The sequence below is a fragment of the Carlito syrichta genome, unplaced genomic scaffold, assembly GCF_000164805.1.
Source record: "Carlito syrichta isolate Samal-C Ts95f unplaced genomic scaffold, Tarsius_syrichta-2.0.1 Scaffold306854, whole genome shotgun sequence".
NCBI lineage: Eukaryota > Metazoa > Chordata > Mammalia > Primates > Tarsiidae > Carlito > Carlito syrichta.
The window spans coordinates 50,577-67,312 of NW_007250950.1; the positions used below are offsets into that span (position 1 = coordinate 50,577).

The 16,736-nt window shown below is 38.8% G+C and overlaps 2 protein-coding genes across 5 annotated transcripts in view; one reads left to right on the forward strand and one right to left on the reverse strand.

The window, feature by feature from the left end:
• LOC103265811 (TATA-binding protein-associated factor 2N) overlaps window positions 1–16,736 on the forward strand; it is an 82,712-nt gene that overhangs the window by 292 nt on the left and 65,684 nt on the right. For 3 of the 4 annotated variants that reach the window (XR_002482276.1, XR_002482275.1, XM_008063467.1), the window contains exons 2-7: window positions 6,916–6,955; window positions 9,153–9,204; window positions 9,294–9,378; window positions 9,462–9,564; window positions 12,963–13,156; window positions 15,658–15,778. Coding sequence is in view for 2 of the 4 variants with exons in the window: in XM_008063467.1 (XP_008061658.1) it covers window positions 6,916–6,955; window positions 9,153–9,204; window positions 9,294–9,378; window positions 9,462–9,564; window positions 12,963–13,156; window positions 15,658–15,778 (595 nt within the window). In the remaining 2 variants the exon portion in view is untranslated. The remainder of the gene's footprint in view (window positions 1–6,915; window positions 6,956–9,152; window positions 9,205–9,293; window positions 9,379–9,461; window positions 9,565–12,962; window positions 13,157–15,657; window positions 15,779–16,736) is intronic. The other variant, XM_021715221.1, reaches the window with a different exon arrangement.
• LOC103265810 (nucleoporin Nup43) lies at window positions 14,073–15,365 on the reverse strand. Its single transcript, XM_008063466.2, has one exon. The coding sequence runs from the start codon at window positions 15,337–15,339 to the stop codon at window positions 14,197–14,199; it is 1,143 nt and encodes a 380-aa protein (XP_008061657.1). The 5' UTR covers window positions 15,340–15,365; the 3' UTR covers window positions 14,073–14,196.

The window sequence follows — 16,736 nt, forward strand, 5'->3', positions numbered from 1 at the left end:
GGGGGGGGGGCGGCCGCGGCCGCCGCCATGTTGGACTGAGGGCACGCACGCTCCCAACGCTCTCTGGCTGCAAACCACGGCGGGAGCGCTTCTGGCCTCCCGTCTTTTGGCCCTGTCCTTGGAACCTGAGGAGACTTGCCGCTCCCGGGGGAGGGTGTGTGTGAGTCGGGGGGCGGAGACCATCCACGCCATCATAAGGGCGAGGGGAGCCGAGATTAGGGCATCAGCCTGAGAGAGTCGGTGCTTCTGGTTCTCCGCTCCGCCTCAGATCTTTCAGCGAGGCCTCGGGCCAGTCATCTCGCCGCCTCGTACCTCTGTTTCCCCATCCGCGAAGTGGAGCTGGGCCTTGAATGGACTCACCCATTCATCAGGTGGGGGCCTTGACGCTCTGGGAGCCCTTTCGAAGGACGTTGCCTCACACGAAATCGTACCTAATCGTCATTTCCTCTGCAGTAAACACTCGTAGTCTAGTTGGGGTTGCTTGCATATAATTCAGCCTCCTCCTCCCCCGCCTGCCATTCATTCCCTCCTCCAGTTGTTTATCTCCTGAAAGAGTTTGAAAATGAGCCTTGTCTATTATTGATAAGCTCCTGTAGGTATATGTGGCATTTACCTTACAACACGAAGACCAGAGCAAAGGCAGTCTTTTCCATCAAGCAGTTCAGTTGGCAGAGGCTTCCCGTTGTGTGGAAGAGAAAAAGAGGCGTTGGTTTCTTCAGGACAGCTAGGATCCTGATAAACCAGAATGAAGTCTGAAACATGGATGTCCTCTTGATTCAGCAGACCCAGCTGATCACACAAGGTCCTCTGTTGTCGGGCTACATCACAGGTGGCGTAGATGCACTTGACAGAAGCCGTCATGAGAGTTAGATACCACTTTTTTTGCTGGGAAAACATTTCCTGAAACCATATGGTCGGGGTGAAATATATGCATTACGGCAGCCTTACATTTTTATTAAGGGCAGACCTGCTAGTATTTTCAAGTAAACCTAGTAACCCAGTCTTGCAGAAGGATAGAGATGGGTGGACATAAGGCAGAAACTCTGAGAAGGGTACAGATTAGCAATAAAGATTGGACAGGAGAGTGATATGCTTAGATTAATGTTGCTATTAAGGAGCCAGGACATTGATTTTTTTTTGGGGGGGGGGGCATCTACTTGATGTAAGAGACTGTAAACTGCACTTGTTCCAGTTTTTGCTTAATCCTCACTCAAACAGTAATTTCATATTCCAGAGTAGATATTGGTACATCTTTCACCAGGTACATAATTTGGGATGAAATTATGTACATTTGGGAAATGAATTATGGTAAACCACCATAGAAGTACACCCTTAGAAGGATGTGTAATCTATCCATGGTGTAAGAAAAATTAAAATTCAGTTCTTGCGGAGAAATTTACCAAGTTTCAGTGGTTATAGTGCTCACTAAAAACTTTTTTAGCCTGTCTTGATTTTTATCATAATTATTGGTATGGAACAATGGTTTATTTTTATAGAACTGGGTAGTTTTTATGGGCAATTAAGTGTTTGCTGTTTGTAAAATATAGGCTTTTCTGTGTACCATATTAGCGTATGAGCTGGTTTTCTCATCAGTACTGATCTTCAGATTACCAAGACACCAGATACTTGTCACTTTGCAATTTGAGTTTTTTAATAACGAGATTGACTTTCATGCCTGAGGACTACTTAATAGATTCTTGTCTCCAAATTAACATTCATTTAATTAAAACTAGACTCTTTAAGTTCTTAGACTTGGTATTCTATTTATACATTTTATAATATGTGTATAAAAATAATACTTTTGACTTTGTATAAAAATAATAATGCTTTTGATTTGTTCTTTGATGAAATGTTTAAATTAATAAACGAAATCTTTTAAACTCCCCATAAACAACTAATATTAGGTAAGAGTCCTTTAAACATTCCAGACTACACTTGTAAATGTAACATGTCAAATGAACTCAACCACTCCAAATGCCTGACAGGAAAACTTATAAACCTAATAAAACATAAGCACTTAAGTCATTATTAAATAAGTCAAAATTGTAGACATTCAAATACTGTTTACAAATGTGAATCATCTGACACCTTTCAAGTTAAAATAACAAGAATATCAGTCATACATATAAAAATTAAAAAGTCAAGATACTTCTCAACTGGCAATATGGCAAACCAAGATTAACTTGAAAATCCTCTATCTACAAATATTTTTAAAAAATGCAAAAGTTTAAGAAGAAGAAGAAGGGGCAAACCCCCATTGTCAAAAATGGAGTAGAGGTCAGGAGGTAGGCATAGAGCTAACTTGACAGCTACCCTGAAGAGGAGGGTGTAGTTCTCATTTAGAGACTGGATTTTATTGCCCAAGTAGCTATGTAAGCAGGAGATGAAACCCGGAGACCATTAGAGCCAGATAAGGAACTAAGACTCTAACATAAATCCTAGACTTAGCGTACTATGCATTTGAAAGACTGGATCTTCAGGAATGAACTGGGAAAAAAGGTTCATGCCTGTGTAAGAGATAACAAGAGAGCCTGGACACAGTGGGAAAAAAGTGTTTCCTGAGAGTTTGCCACTTGGGACCTGTGCTTCACACAATTTGGGTATTCATTTGGGTTCCAGGAAACCTTAACATAGAATAACATGAAAATTATTTCTGGGTTGTAATACCCTTGGAGTTCCTGGTAAAAAAATGAATGAAAAACCTTTTCTGAAGAAAAAGTCATGGGTTCTAGATCACAAGTTGTGGAAGATGAGTTCACAAATCGTAGAACTTTAGGAAACATTTCACCAAAATTAGAGTTAATGACAAACAGGATTAATAACTCTAATAGATAATTTGAAAAAGGATAATATGTCTAAAATTGAAAACCTAAAAGAAGGAATCAACCCTAAAACCAAGATGTTATGAAAAAAAAGCCACCGGGTTGAAAAGGAACCTTTATAGAATTGGAACGTAGGTAAGTTGAGTAGTAGACTTAGCAGAAGAAATAATTATAATGGATATGACTTATCTTTCAATGTGTAATCTTCTAGAATTTAATTTGGAAGAATAAAGAGATGGAAATGAAAGATTAAGGAGAAAACGGAGGAAGAATCAATAGTTAAGATAGTTGAGAATTTTTCAAAATAGATGAAAAATTTGAGTCAAGCACTAGTCTTAAACATGAGACAAAAATAAATACCTAGATGCATTGATGTGAAACTGTAGGTTATAAAATATCAATATTGACAACTATATAAAAGTTCTTTTTTGGGGGGGACGCAGTGGCACATGCCTGTAATCCCAGCATCTGGGAGGTGGAGGCGAGAGGATTGCCTGAGCCCACAGGTTCAAGACAAGCCTGGGCAACGTGGTGAGACTTCATCTCTACAATAAGTCAAAAAATTAGCTGGGTGTGGTGGTGCACGCCTGTGGTTCCAGCTACTTTTTTTTTTTTCTTTGCATTGTAGTTTCACTCTGTTCCCCAGGCTGGAGTGCGGTAGCACACTCATGGCCACTGCAGGCTCAACCTGGCCGCAGGCTCAACCTCCTGGGCTCAGGCAATCCTTCTGCCTCAGCCTTCCAAGTAGCTGGAACCACAGGCATGCCTACTCCTCCCTTCTAGATTTAATTTCCTTTATTCTTTCAATAAAGACAGTGGTATTAGTCTTTTGGAGATCCATATCTACAGGACAGCTTAATGGGTAGAAAATCAAGGTCAACAGTTATATTTTCCCTCTTAACTCTGAGGATCATTTACATTATTTTCCATCTTCTTAAAGCTTTAATGAAGTTCAACCAGGCTTGGTAGCTCATACCTGTAATCCCAGCATTTTGGGAGGCTGAGGCAAGGACTGCCTGAGATCAGGGGTTCCAGACCAGTGTGGGCAACTTGGTGAGACCTCATCTCTAAAATAAATTAGCCAGATGTGGCATGTGCCTGTAGTTCCAGCTACTCGGAAGGGTGAGGCAGAAGGATCTCCTGAGCCCAGCAGCAGGTCAAGGCTGCAGTGATGGTGAGCGTGCTGCGGCACTCCAGCCTGAATGACAGTATAAGACTGACTCAAAAACAAACAAATTGAATACAACTTCTAAAGCAGTAGGAGGAAAAAAAGGGAGTAAAAATACCTTAACAGCAAGAAAGGAGCTAAAAGGAAAAGAAAAAGTTTCCATATAAGAAGATACGAATAAATAAGCTAACAGTAAAAGTACTAAAACCAGTTAAAAGACAAATATTTTCACTCTGAGAAAAAAATGATAAATCCTGTTCAGAAATGATATACCTAAAACATAAGAACAAGAAATGTTGAAAGTAAGATGGAAAAAGGTTAACTAGGCAAACACCAATCAAAAGGTGATTGTTATATTATTAGTTAAAATAAAGTTTGAACATTTTTAGTGCTAGGGTTCATGTAATGTTAAGCGAAAATTCATCTGGAAAATGTCTGTACTTTTCTGTGCCTAACAATATAGCCTCAAACTACAGAAAACAAAAAAAAGATAATTATAAGAAATTGAAAGGTTTATAGTCAAATGGGGAATTTTAAAAACCGTACCTTTTTATGCAATTAATAGATCAGGCAAACAATGTGACCAAACATTAGACAAATGTGAATCATAAAACTAATGAACAATGTTACAGATTTAACAATTCACTCAAGATTTAGAAAATATTTAATTCCTTTTAAGTACTGAAGGAACTTAAGTTTGCTCAGGGGGAAAAACAAAACAGCAATTCTTTTTGTTGAGTTGGAGTCTCTGTCACCCAGGCTGGAGTGCAGTGGCATGCTTATGGCCACTACAGCCTCAACCTGCTGGGCTCAGGCAATCTTTTGGCCTCAGCCTTCCAAGTAGCTGGAACTACAGGCACACGCCACCACGCCCAGCTAATTTTTTGACTTATTGTAGAGACAAGGTCTCACCAAGTTGCCCAGGCTGGTCTCAAAACCCTGGGCTCAGACAGTCCTCTCGCCTTGGCCTCCCAAAATGCTGGGATTACAGACTTAAGCCACCGTGCCTGGCAAAACAGCAATTCTTAACAAATACCAAGAATGATATAGAAAATACCTTTTCTGACTATAATGGAGTATTGTGGGGAAAAAAAAAGAATCAAAACTCTATACTCTTAGAAATTTGAAAGGACTTCTAAATAATTCATAGATTCAGATACAAGGCTGAAGTGTCAATCACAATGAACAGTTTAAAGTGCCTTAATATATAAATTGATTTTCTCTGATGAATATAAAACATCTGTACTTTATCAATCAAGGGTCTGTATTAAGGGCCAGATTTACTGATGAATATGCTTTCTGTATCATCTGGGAGTTTTAAAGCCTTCCAGTTAAAGAAATCATTTACAATTTCAGAGGACAAGTGACTGGGTTAAAGTTAAGGAACTTAATACTTAATAGATTTGAGATAGGGCCAAATGACCTGGTGCTGTGTACTTCCATAGTTTTGCCTGAACCTAAAGGAAATAAGCTTCTTGTTACTCCACTCTTACTAGGAAAACCCACATCCATGCTTTGGGATATAGTTTGACAAAACTTCATGCATTCCCGTGTTTCTTAAATTTTCTCATTTTTTTATCCCCAGACTTTCAGTCTGATTTGGGAGACTCTAATTTGCTTTGCCACTTCTTAGATGTTTCTAATCTGTTAGTGGTCTAATTAGATTGTGTATTTTCCTATTTGTCTTATCTGCCTATTAGCTACAGTTCTAGTCATGGGCCTGGAAGTGATGTACAGTTTTTCCCCCTGGAGTCTCACTGTTGCCCAGACTGGAGTGCAATGGCACACTCTGGGCAATGTAGCCTCAACCTGCTGGGCTCAGGCGATCCTTCTGCCTCAGCCTTCCAAGTAGCTGGAATTAAAGGCGTATGCCACCACTCCCAACTAAATTTTTGATTTGTTGTAGAGATGAGGTCTCGCCAAGTTGCCCAAGCTGATCTCAAACCCCTGGGCTCAGGCAATCCTCTCACCTCAGCCTCCCAAAGTGTTGGGATTACAGGTGTGAGCCACCGTGTCCAGCCTCAAGCTTCCATTTTAGTAAAAAATATCTACCAAGGGCCGAACGTGGTGGCTCATGCCTGTAATCCCAGCACTTTGGGAGGCTGAGGTGAGAGGATTGCTTGAGCTCATGGGTCGTGACCAGCCTGGGCAACTTTGTGAGACTTCATCTACACAATAAATCAAAAAATTATCTGGGCATGGTAGCACACACCTGTAGTTCCAGCTACTTGGAAGGCTGAGGTGGAAAGATCACCTGAGCCCAGCAGTCGATGCTGGGGTGGGGGTGGCCATGAACATGCCACTGTACTTCAGCCTGGGCGACAGAGTGAGACTCCAACTCAAAAAAAAAAAAAAAAAAAAAAAAATGGAAGCTAGAAGCTGATATTGTGGACTTGCTGTGCCATTTGGCTGTGCACCCTAATAGCTAAATGAGATGCTTTTTGCAAGTCTTTGGAAATCCTTTTGTTGGTGCTGACCATCACAGCAGTCCAATACAGAGAAATGGTGTATATATTGGGGTGGAGAGGATAATGCAAGTTAATGTAATTCTGGAGATGTTAGAGTATATGTCTTTCCTCTTTTTGAACCTGGTTAGTATTAACAGATGTCTTTTTGTATATGAAGATAATACAGCTTGAGTGTTGGCATCTGTTTAAAGGATGGATTTTCACTGATTGTTTCACATTTGTTCGTTTTTGTGACTAACAGCACACATTTGTAGAATAAGAGTTTTTGAATATGTAGTTATTATAAAGAGTAAATACTATTTGTACAGATTTCTCCCTGCACAGTATTTAACTTCTAGTTTTTCTTTCTGCAGTTTTTCACATTTTTTAAACCACGTTTCTTCTATATGAGCTAAAGTTAGCCTTTGAAGGAAGCATAATTTTAAATAAGATTTAAAATTCTTTTTTTGTGTTCTAGATTCTGGAAGTTATGGTCAGTCTGGGGGTGAGCAGCAAAGGTAAAGTATACATAGATTTTAATAGTATGAAAGCATTGTACTGAAGAAAATGAATTTTGTGAGGCTTTTCTCTTGAGACTTGATATCTGGATGTCATAAGAAATTAAATATTAGCTTGTCACAGTGTGAAGAGAGTCAGCCTGTGTAAATAGGTGCTGTTAAATATTTATTACCTCTTCTCTTGTATTTCAGTTTTTAGAGGCAATGGCTTATTAGATTGGAGTGTAGTGGCTATTCATAGGCACAATCATAACATACTACAGCTTTGAGCTCCTGGGCCTCCTGAGTAGCTGGGACTATAGATGTGTGTAAGGCTTCTTCCTTTTCTTAAAAGTCTGTTTGGATCAGTAAATATAGATGCTGTCTGTGACCAGCCTGGGCAACTTGGTGAGACCTTGTCTCTACAGTAAATCAAAAAATTAGCTGGGTGTGGTGACATGCACCTGTAGTTCCAGCTACTTAGAAAGCAGAGGTGGAAGGATCACTTGAGCCTAGCACAAGACTGCAGTGACCGTGAGTGTGCCACTGTACTCTAGCCTGGGCAACAGAGTGAGACTCCAACTCAAAAAAAAAAAAAAAAGATAGATAGATGCCTCCAAGAGATTAAAACAAATGTCCTGGGTATTGTAAAGTTTATGTTTTCTTTAGGAAGTTTCTTAGGAGAAGCAATCATTAAAGGAAGTTAAGGCTAGGTGTTACTCACACCTATAACCCCACCACTTTGGGAGACTGAGGTGAAAGGATCACATGAGGCTAGGGGTTCAAAATTGGCCTAGGCAACTTAGGAAAACCACATCTTTACAAAAATTATTTTAAAAAATTAGCTGGACTTGGCGGCATGGGCCTGTAGTCTTAGCTAATCACGAGGCAAGAGGGTTGCTTGAGCCCAGGAGCTCAGGAGTTACAGTGAGCTATGATCATGCAGTTGCACTCTAGTCTGAGTGGCAGAATGAGATCCTGTCTCAAAAAAAGAAAAAAAGAATTTAAGCAATTGAACTCTTAACAGTTTTTTAGAAAAAGTTTCATTTTTTGGTGGTATATAATATACTAGTGTGTTTTTTTCAGAGCACATTTATTTGAAGTACCATAATATAAATGTTTAGCATTTTTAGAATCCTAACCATGCTCACAGTAAAAAGAAAGCTCTATTTTTATGTGAATATATATATATATATATATATATATATATATATATGCAGTAGGCTTCTCTTGCTTACCAGAAATACATCCTTCAACTCATGTCATAAATGTTTTACAGCTCAGTGTGAGATATTTAGAATAACATCTGAAATATCCACTGTGGTCAATTGTTAAACTTCCTGAAAACAAAATTGATTTGACTTTTTTATTCTCATAAGATAGTACTAACCTCCCAGTAGGCATTTAGCAAATGTTTATTCAATGAAATACACAGTTTTAAAAGTTAAGAAATTCTGTTAACACTTGACAGCTCTACAGTAATAAGGTTTTTTTTGGGGGGGGGGCAGATGCTTTATTTTTCTTTGAGTATTAGAAAGTCATAGTACATATTCAGAAAGTTTGTTTCTGACCTCTTGGAGCTTAAATACTATAAAATTAAAGAAAATTTGAGTCCTAGGTCAGTTAGCAAGCATTTATTGAGGTAAGTGCCCGGCTCCACTACAACACTGGTAATACAATATAGTTTCATTCTGTGATAGTACTCTGGAGATATATATGCCTCTAATTATTGAGGCATTTATACTGGACTTTTAGTGCCACCCTGTGCCTTTTCTGGTAAGTTAACAGATGTTTAACTGAAGCAAATGGTAGGAGGAGATTAATCTGTTAAAATGTAGTTAAATTGAGTAAAGTGCTAACCTGAAAAGTCATAATGCTTCAAATGTTTATTATGGGTCTTGCCATGGATTTTTTTATTCCTCCCATCCCCAAGCATAATTCTCTCAGAATTTTCTAGCTCTGGTGAATTTTTACTGATTGTGGGAGATTGTCAAAGCAAAACCTTTAGTATTTGTTTGACATTCAGGAGATCTGGAAGTAGCTTCATTTATGTCTTTGGCATCACCTTTCAATTTACGTGCTAAGAGACAGGCGGATTGACAGTTTCTCAGAAAAGAAGCTTGTATTTGAGTTGAGAGTTGAAAATGAAGGCTAGTTCTTCATTTAAGCGTTTATATTTTAGCACATTTCTTTCAAGTATTACATTTTTCTTTTACAGTTATTCCTCTTATGGAAATCAAGGCAACCAAGGCTATGGACAAACACCACAAGTAGGTTGAATATAAATTGTGTTCTTCATAAATAGTTTTTAAAAATCCTTAAGTAGGTGATGAAACTTGAGTATTTGCCTAAATTTCAGAGCTATTCTGGCTATGGGCAAACAACAGATTCCTCATATGGACAGAACTACAGCGGTTACTCCAGTTATGGACAAAGCCAGTCAGGTTGGACTAGTTTGTTAAATTTGCTGTTTTAGAGATTGAAAATTCAGAGCCTTCACTAAATGGTATCCCCATCCAATCTTTAGGTTATTCACAGTCCTACGGTGGTTATGAGAATCAAAAGCAGAGCTCATATGGCCAGCAATCATATAATAACCAGGGACAACAAAACATGGAATCATCAGGAGGGTAAGGAAACAGTAAAGTGCCAAGAATGTTTTGAACAGTGGAAATATCACTGAGTATTAAACAGATTTCACCAACAAAATTCTAGCTTTAAACTTTTTTTTTTTTAAGAAAAGTTTTAATGGAGTGTGCATTTTACAATTTTTTATAATGGAGAATGTAGAATAGACAGCATTCTTATTTGAGTCTTATGTTATTTGTAAAATCATTGTTTAGCTATAAATTAATGTACATGGTTTAAGCATCAGAAAGATTTGGACCTAGCCGGGCTCGGTGGCTCAGCCTGTAATCCCGTGCCTTTGAAAGGCTGAGGTGAGTGGGTTGCCTGAGCCCGCAGGTTCGAGACCCGCCTGGGCAGCGAGACCTCATCTCTGCAAAAAAAATCAGCCGGGTGTGGTAGCGCATGCCTGTAATTCCGGCTACTTGGAAGGCTGAGGTGGAAGGATCATCAGAGCTCAGCAGGTCGAGGCTGCAGTGGCTGGGAGCGGCCACTGCACTCCAGTCTGGGCGACAGAGTGAGACTCCAACTTAAAAAAAAAAAAAAAAAAGATTTGGATCTCTGTTTTGTACCTGAGATGAACAAAAACATACCTATGGAATGAGATTTCTCAATATCTACTTTTTAATTTGTTTCATTTTTGAACCATTTGAATATATTGCCTTTCCAGAGATAAAAGTATTAATTTTAAAAAGTACCAAAATGTATCCACATATATCAGATACCCTAAAATATGTTTTATTTGTTGATATAGGCAGGTGAGTATTTGCCATCAAGTTTATAGATTTTTTTTTTTTTTTTTTTTTGAGTTGGAGTCTCACTCGGTTGCCCAGACTGGAGTGCAGTGGCCGCTCCCGGCCACAGCAGCCTCGCCTGCTGGGCTCCGGCGATCCTTCCGCCTCAGCCTTCCAAATAGCCAGAATTACAGGCACGCACTACCATGCCCGGCTGATTTTTTGATTTATTGTAGAGATGAGGTCTCGCCTGCTCAGGCGGGTCTCGAACCCGCGGGCTCAGGCAATCCACTCACCTCAGCCTCCCAAAGGCGCGGGATTACAGGCTGAGCCACCGAGCCCGGCTAAGTTTATAGATTTTATAAAGTTTTTTACATTTTCAGATTTGAAAGCCTGTACTTAATTTTTAATAATAGCAACTTTTAAAAATTGTGCTTTACCTTTTGCAAAATACTTTGGCATTCTCTAATGTAATTGATCTTCAGACACCAGTATGAGATAGTATCAGTAATTATTCCCATTTTACAAAATTAAAGAAAAGATTATCCAGCCTATCAAGTTATACAGCTAAAATTTGAGGCAGATACTGAGGTCTCGGGTCTTCACAGTGATAAAAATTATTCTAATTGAAATGTAACTAAATAAATGCATTGAGGAAAGATAAGGTCAAATTCTAAGTCTTACAGATATGAGAGTGCTTTGAAAGTAGAAACAAATATAGGGAATAATGGCCAAAAGGAATGCTTCATTAGGAGAAATAACTCTTCAAGCCCTGTTGGTTAGCTTTACATTTTTTTTTTTTTTTTTTTTTTGAGTTGGAGTCTCACTCTGTCGCCCAGACTGGAGGGCAGTAGCTGCTCCCGGCCACCGCAGCTGGGCTCCACCTGCTGGGCTCCGGCGATCCTTCTGCCTCAGCCTTCCAAGTAGCTGGAATTACAGGCACACGCTACCACGCCCGGCTAATTTTTTGATTTATCGTAGAGATGAGGTCTTGCCAAGTTGCCCAGGCGGGTCTTGAACCCGCGGTCTCAGGCAGTCTACTCACCTCAGCCTCCCAAAGGTGTGGGATTATAGGCTGAGCCACTGAGCCTGGCTGGTTAGCTTTAAATTTAAGGAGAATCTTTTCATAAAGGATGTATTTTTGAAGCATGACATAAATGTAGAACAAAGAAAAATACTAGGTTTGGCTTAACAACCATTTTATTTTATTTTATTTTATTTTTTTATTTTTTATTTTTTGAGTTAGAGTCTCACTCTGTCACCCAGACTGGAGTGCAGTGGCTGCTCCCGGCCACTGCAGCCTCGATCTGCTGGGCTCCGGCGATCCTTCTGCCTCAGCTTCCAAGTAGCCAGAATTACAGGCACGTGCTACCATGCCTGGCTCTGTTTATCTCTGTTGTAGAGAAGAGGTCTCTCCAAGTTGCCCAGGCGGGTGTTGAACCCGTGGGCTCAGGCAATCCACTCACCTCAGCCTCCCAAAGCGCAGGATTACAGGCTGAGCCACTGAGTCGGCTGACAACCATTTTAAAGTAAAGTGCCAGGCGTGGTGGCTCATGCCTGTAATCCCAGCACTTTGGGAGGCCGAGGTGAGAGGATTGTCTGAGCCTGTCGGTTCGAGAACAGCAACTTGGCGAGACCTCATCTCTACAATAAACCAAAAAATTAACTGGGTGTGGTGGCACATGCCTGTAGTTCCAGCTACTTGTGAGGCTGAAGCAGAAGATCGCTTGAGCACAGCAGGTCGAGGCTGCGGTGACCGTGAGCATGCCACTGTACTCCAGCTTGGGCGACAGAGTGAGACTCTGACTCAAAAATAAATAAATAAACTGCTAGGATTTGGACCATGCTTATGTTGTGCTTTTGGTAGAGAGTTGGGTAACATACTGATCTTTGTTATATTAGATTGTTCTGGTCCTCTGATAGAAAATAAGATGTGACTATTATGAGATCATTTTTGTTGTCCCCCCTTTTTAAAGTAAGTCTGTTGGAACTCAGTTCTAATTAAGTGTTGCCTTTTAACATTCCCACTCTGAGAACAGATAATTAATGCAGTCAAATTGCTCAGAACATACTTAGAATTTTCCTTTTGAATTGCCCAAAGTAAGAAAACAGTCATTACTTGTAGTGAGAATTCTCTTCAGATAAAAAGTGGCATTACAAAACAAGTTCCTTTACTGTTTTCTAAAATTTATTATCATTGAAGATGTTTAGAAGAATGTACTATAGGTTCTAAAGATAGAATCGTTCTAAAAATATTTTAAGAGACGACATTGTTTAAGTTATATGGAGCTTTTTAGTGTAACTGTCAAAAGAACTCAGCACTAGTGGCATGTTTATCAAAGAATCAGACATATTAGTATACTTTGTAGCATTTTTTAAAAAATTAAAGGAGATAGTAAAAATTACAGTTATTTTTTGCTTTACTGCAGTTTTCAAAGGTTTTTTTCATAATAAGGTATCTCTTAAGTGATGGTGAAGTTGTCTTTTGAAGGGCACTCCTTTGGTGTTAAGGAGACTTTGTAGATCAAAGAGCTAAATAATTACCATGAGGAAAGTAGTAGTAAATACATTTGAGAACTAGTTGGTCAGGCTTTTATTATCAGTCTCGGTCAACTTGATATAGTCAACATAATTCTATGAAGTCTCTTAAGTTCTTAATTTCTGTTTAGCCAAGGTGGAAGAGCACCTTCCTATGACCAGTCAGACTATGGTCAACAAGATTCATATGACCAGCAGTCAGGCTATGATCAACATCCAGGCTCATATGACAAGCAGTCAAATTATGATCAGCAGCATGATTCCTATAATCAAAACCAGCAGTCCTATCATTCACAAAGGGAAAATTACAGCCACCATACACAAGGTAAGATATACTGACCTCTGTTTTTTCCCCCTGTATATTGCATTGTAGATTAAAAGACTTCACATTGGATTTCATATGTTTGTAAAAATTTAGGGTGACTTTGAACATGCTATTCCTCATGATCATCAAAACTACTTTATTAGATTCTGTTTCTGAACTTGGAAACTCCCAAATGGTCATACGACTTTTGACAGCTTATTATGTGAATTTCCTTTATCATTTCACTGAACTGTGATCATTCGACAATGCTCATAGTACCAGTTCTTGTGATGGTAGTGTACTTGATTTGGGGAAGCTGTCCTATTAGCCTTCTCTGGCTTATGTAAGAAGAGCCAGTCATTATTTCCTCTTGTTTTCCCATAGTACTTTGTATATACCTCTGATGTTTAGGAATCTGTCTATGTCATGAAAGCGAATGCTTCCAGGGCAAAGGTTCTGTCTTAATCATTTTTGTACCTTTGAGACCTGTATGTGTCTTGGTTCATAGTAAGTGCTAAATAAATAAACCTTTGTTGAATAATTGAATAAATGAATAAGTGATTGAGTAAAAGTGAAAGCTCATTTACTGAATATCTTCTTGGAGTTTGAAAATCCAGTTATTCCTTTCCATGCTTGATTTACATTTAAATGCTACTGAGGTAAAGAAAGTAATAACTTTTAAGATTAGGGTTGTGCTTTTCATCTAAGGTAATAGGATTCTTGTACTGGAGGTTGTGTTAACTCAAACTATTCCACATCACTAGTTTCCTGTCTGACTTTAGCAGAATGGAATTTGACACATACATTTCTCAAACATTTAATTCCAGATGGTTTTATGATAATTTGGATTTGACTTCTGTGCACATGTGCTGTTTTCTATAAGGATGTACTAGGGGCTGCCAAAAATGTATAAACATTTTTTTTTTTTTTTTTTTTTCATTGACAGTAGTTTATTGATGTTTTCCTTGCAAATTTCACATTTTCTGATAATAAAATTTTGCATAGAAGTTGGAATTCAAAGGGTTAATTGTTTTACATGAAATCTTATGATGACAGTACTTTCATGAAAAAAGTTGTCTAGTAACATAAATTGCTTCTGCATCAGTTCCACAAACAAGACAAGGACCTAAAACATCCAAACTGTTCACGGACAAAGTCTTATTGGGAAGCAAACTTGTGATTTCAATACGGTCTTTTGCAGGATCAGTGCTGAGCCAGGAACTTATAAGAGACTGGTGAACATTAGCTTGGTTACTAATGCTATGAGACAAAAAAGTGCTAGTTCTTCCTCCTTGGTGAAACAGTGATGACTTTTCAGGTACATCTGTGGAGGCATCCCAGTGCCAGAGGGATCCATCTTCAGAACAAGTAAAGAGATGATCTGGGTTGGATGGGTGAAAGTGAACTTCCCACATTTCAGCTTCATGAGCCTTCAGCAGAGATACAGGCATAGTACCTTGTCTAACATCCCAAATACTCAACATTCCATCCTGGCCACCGGTAGCTACAACATGCTGTTGGTTAGGATGTCTATCAACACAGTGAAGTGGCACTCGATCACCAGTCAGTGACAATATCTGAGAAGGCTCATTTCCTTGTTGTCTGAAATCCCATATTTTTAACTGTCCAATTGAATTTACTGTAAGAATCTCAGGAGTTCGAAGGAAGGTTACAGCATGGAGTGTACTGCTATCTGCATTGTCTATAGTTCTTAGAGCTTCCTTGTGATCTGCTCTGAAGAAATTTATTCGACCATCTTCTCCAACAGTGACAATTTCTGGGTTGCTGCATACAATACCTGTGCATGGTGCACTGCTATAGGAAGGACTGCCTGGACCTGTGTGGTAGTGAGCTGCTGTCCACTGCTGGTTGACTGACAAAGTCTGGTTATTCGGATGGTGAAGAAAAACTGTTACGCTTCCTGTTGATGAAGCAGCTACAATCCTTTCTTGGTCAAAAAACTGTAAATCCATTACATCACCATGGTGTCTGATATCACACAATAATTGATGGTCTCCTTCAAATCCTCCATCAGAGTCCAAGTTTCCAAAATCTCCAATAGACCACAGCGAAACATAGTTTTCCTCATTGTCCCAAGAACCTGTAGCGAACGTCTCCGCGGTCTGTAGGCTCCCTGAGGGCACCGGTCGCCAGCGGGTTTTGCTGATTTTCTGAGACACAAACTTTGCATAAATTTCCTCCATGCCCAAAGCAACTGCAGGAGGTAGAGTAAGAACATGTATAAACATTTTAAGTGATGTTGTCTATGTATGACTTTTAGTTCGCCATATCAGAAGTGTCTGGATGCTGATGGTAACCACTTTGAGCACCTCTTGTAAAGGTGACTTTTATTCAGCCACAATTTTAATACAGTTTTTTCCTTTCTTAAAATGTATATACATTTTTTTGGCACCCTCTCTGTATAATGTGTGACCTAAAGAGTCATTTAAGAATATGTTATGTGAAGCCTAAGTCAGAAATGACAGTAGTTATTTATCTATGTAATATTTTTCTTTTTGTAGATGACCGTCGTGATGTGAGTAGGTATGGAGAAGATAATAGAGGATATGGCGGGTCACAGGGAGGAGGTAGAGGGCGTGGGGGATATGACAAGGACGGAAGAGGTCCTATGACAGGATCAAGGTAAGTATTTAGATTTAGATGCCTACATTTCTCTTTCTCTCTCTCTCTCTTTTTTTTGGGGGGGGGGTGTTACTTAGCTGGTTCAATTCCAGCATTTGATTTAGTTGAGAAACTTAAAAAAGAGATTATGTTATAGAGAAAAGGGCAGAAATTAAAATTTTATTTTAAATCTTAAGATATCACATAAATTACCTTAGAGTAGGCTATGTTAGCAATTAGTTTATATGGTGTATGTTAAACACCAGTAGAGAAACAAGTGTGGTTGTGGTTAAACCACTTGACTGTTTTCCTGCCAGAGCTAGAATCTAAACTCCTTTAAAGAGTGACTCTGGAAAATCCAAGTGTTGTGTGTAAAAATAAAAGGTAAGTTAACTGTAGATTGAAGAGCAGAGACTGTTCCTTAATCTTGAATCCCTTTGGGAAGGAAAAGTATTAGGAGGCAGTAGTAGAGTATAAAAGGTAGAGTTAGCAATTAAGAGAAGGATTTAATGTAACTGAACTATTTTGTCCCCCTCCTTAAGTAAATAATTATTAAAATAATTAGTGTAACGTTACATACCATTGTGTATTTTATCTGGACTAAGCAATGGTAAAAAAAAATGACTTTTTAATTCGGTTTTTCTTTTTCCCGTTGCTGGTGTTATCAGATTTTTGTATTTACTTATAGCAAATGTTATGAAGTTGGTTTTAAAATTACTTTCGGATATATCTGAAAGTTTAGCACTTTGGCTTTAAAAGCAAGGATGAAAAAGTAGTTGACATCTGTCCTCAGATGAAGTTTACAGTTACAAATTATGTGTAAATACCCAGGCTTAAAGGTAATTTATGATCTTTGAAATTGAGATTGTCAGTGGTCTGTTACTGCTACTTAATAACGTATCAGTACCAGTTCAGTCTTTTGCTCTTAGGGACTGAGTGTCTGTCCCTTGAGGTGACCTGAGAAACAACCAGTTGCATA

Coding starts and splice junctions, on each gene's coding strand:
- LOC103265810 (XM_008063466.2), bottom strand. CDS start 15,339: ATGGAGGAAATTTATGCAAAGTTTGTGTCTCAGAAAATCAGCAAAACC.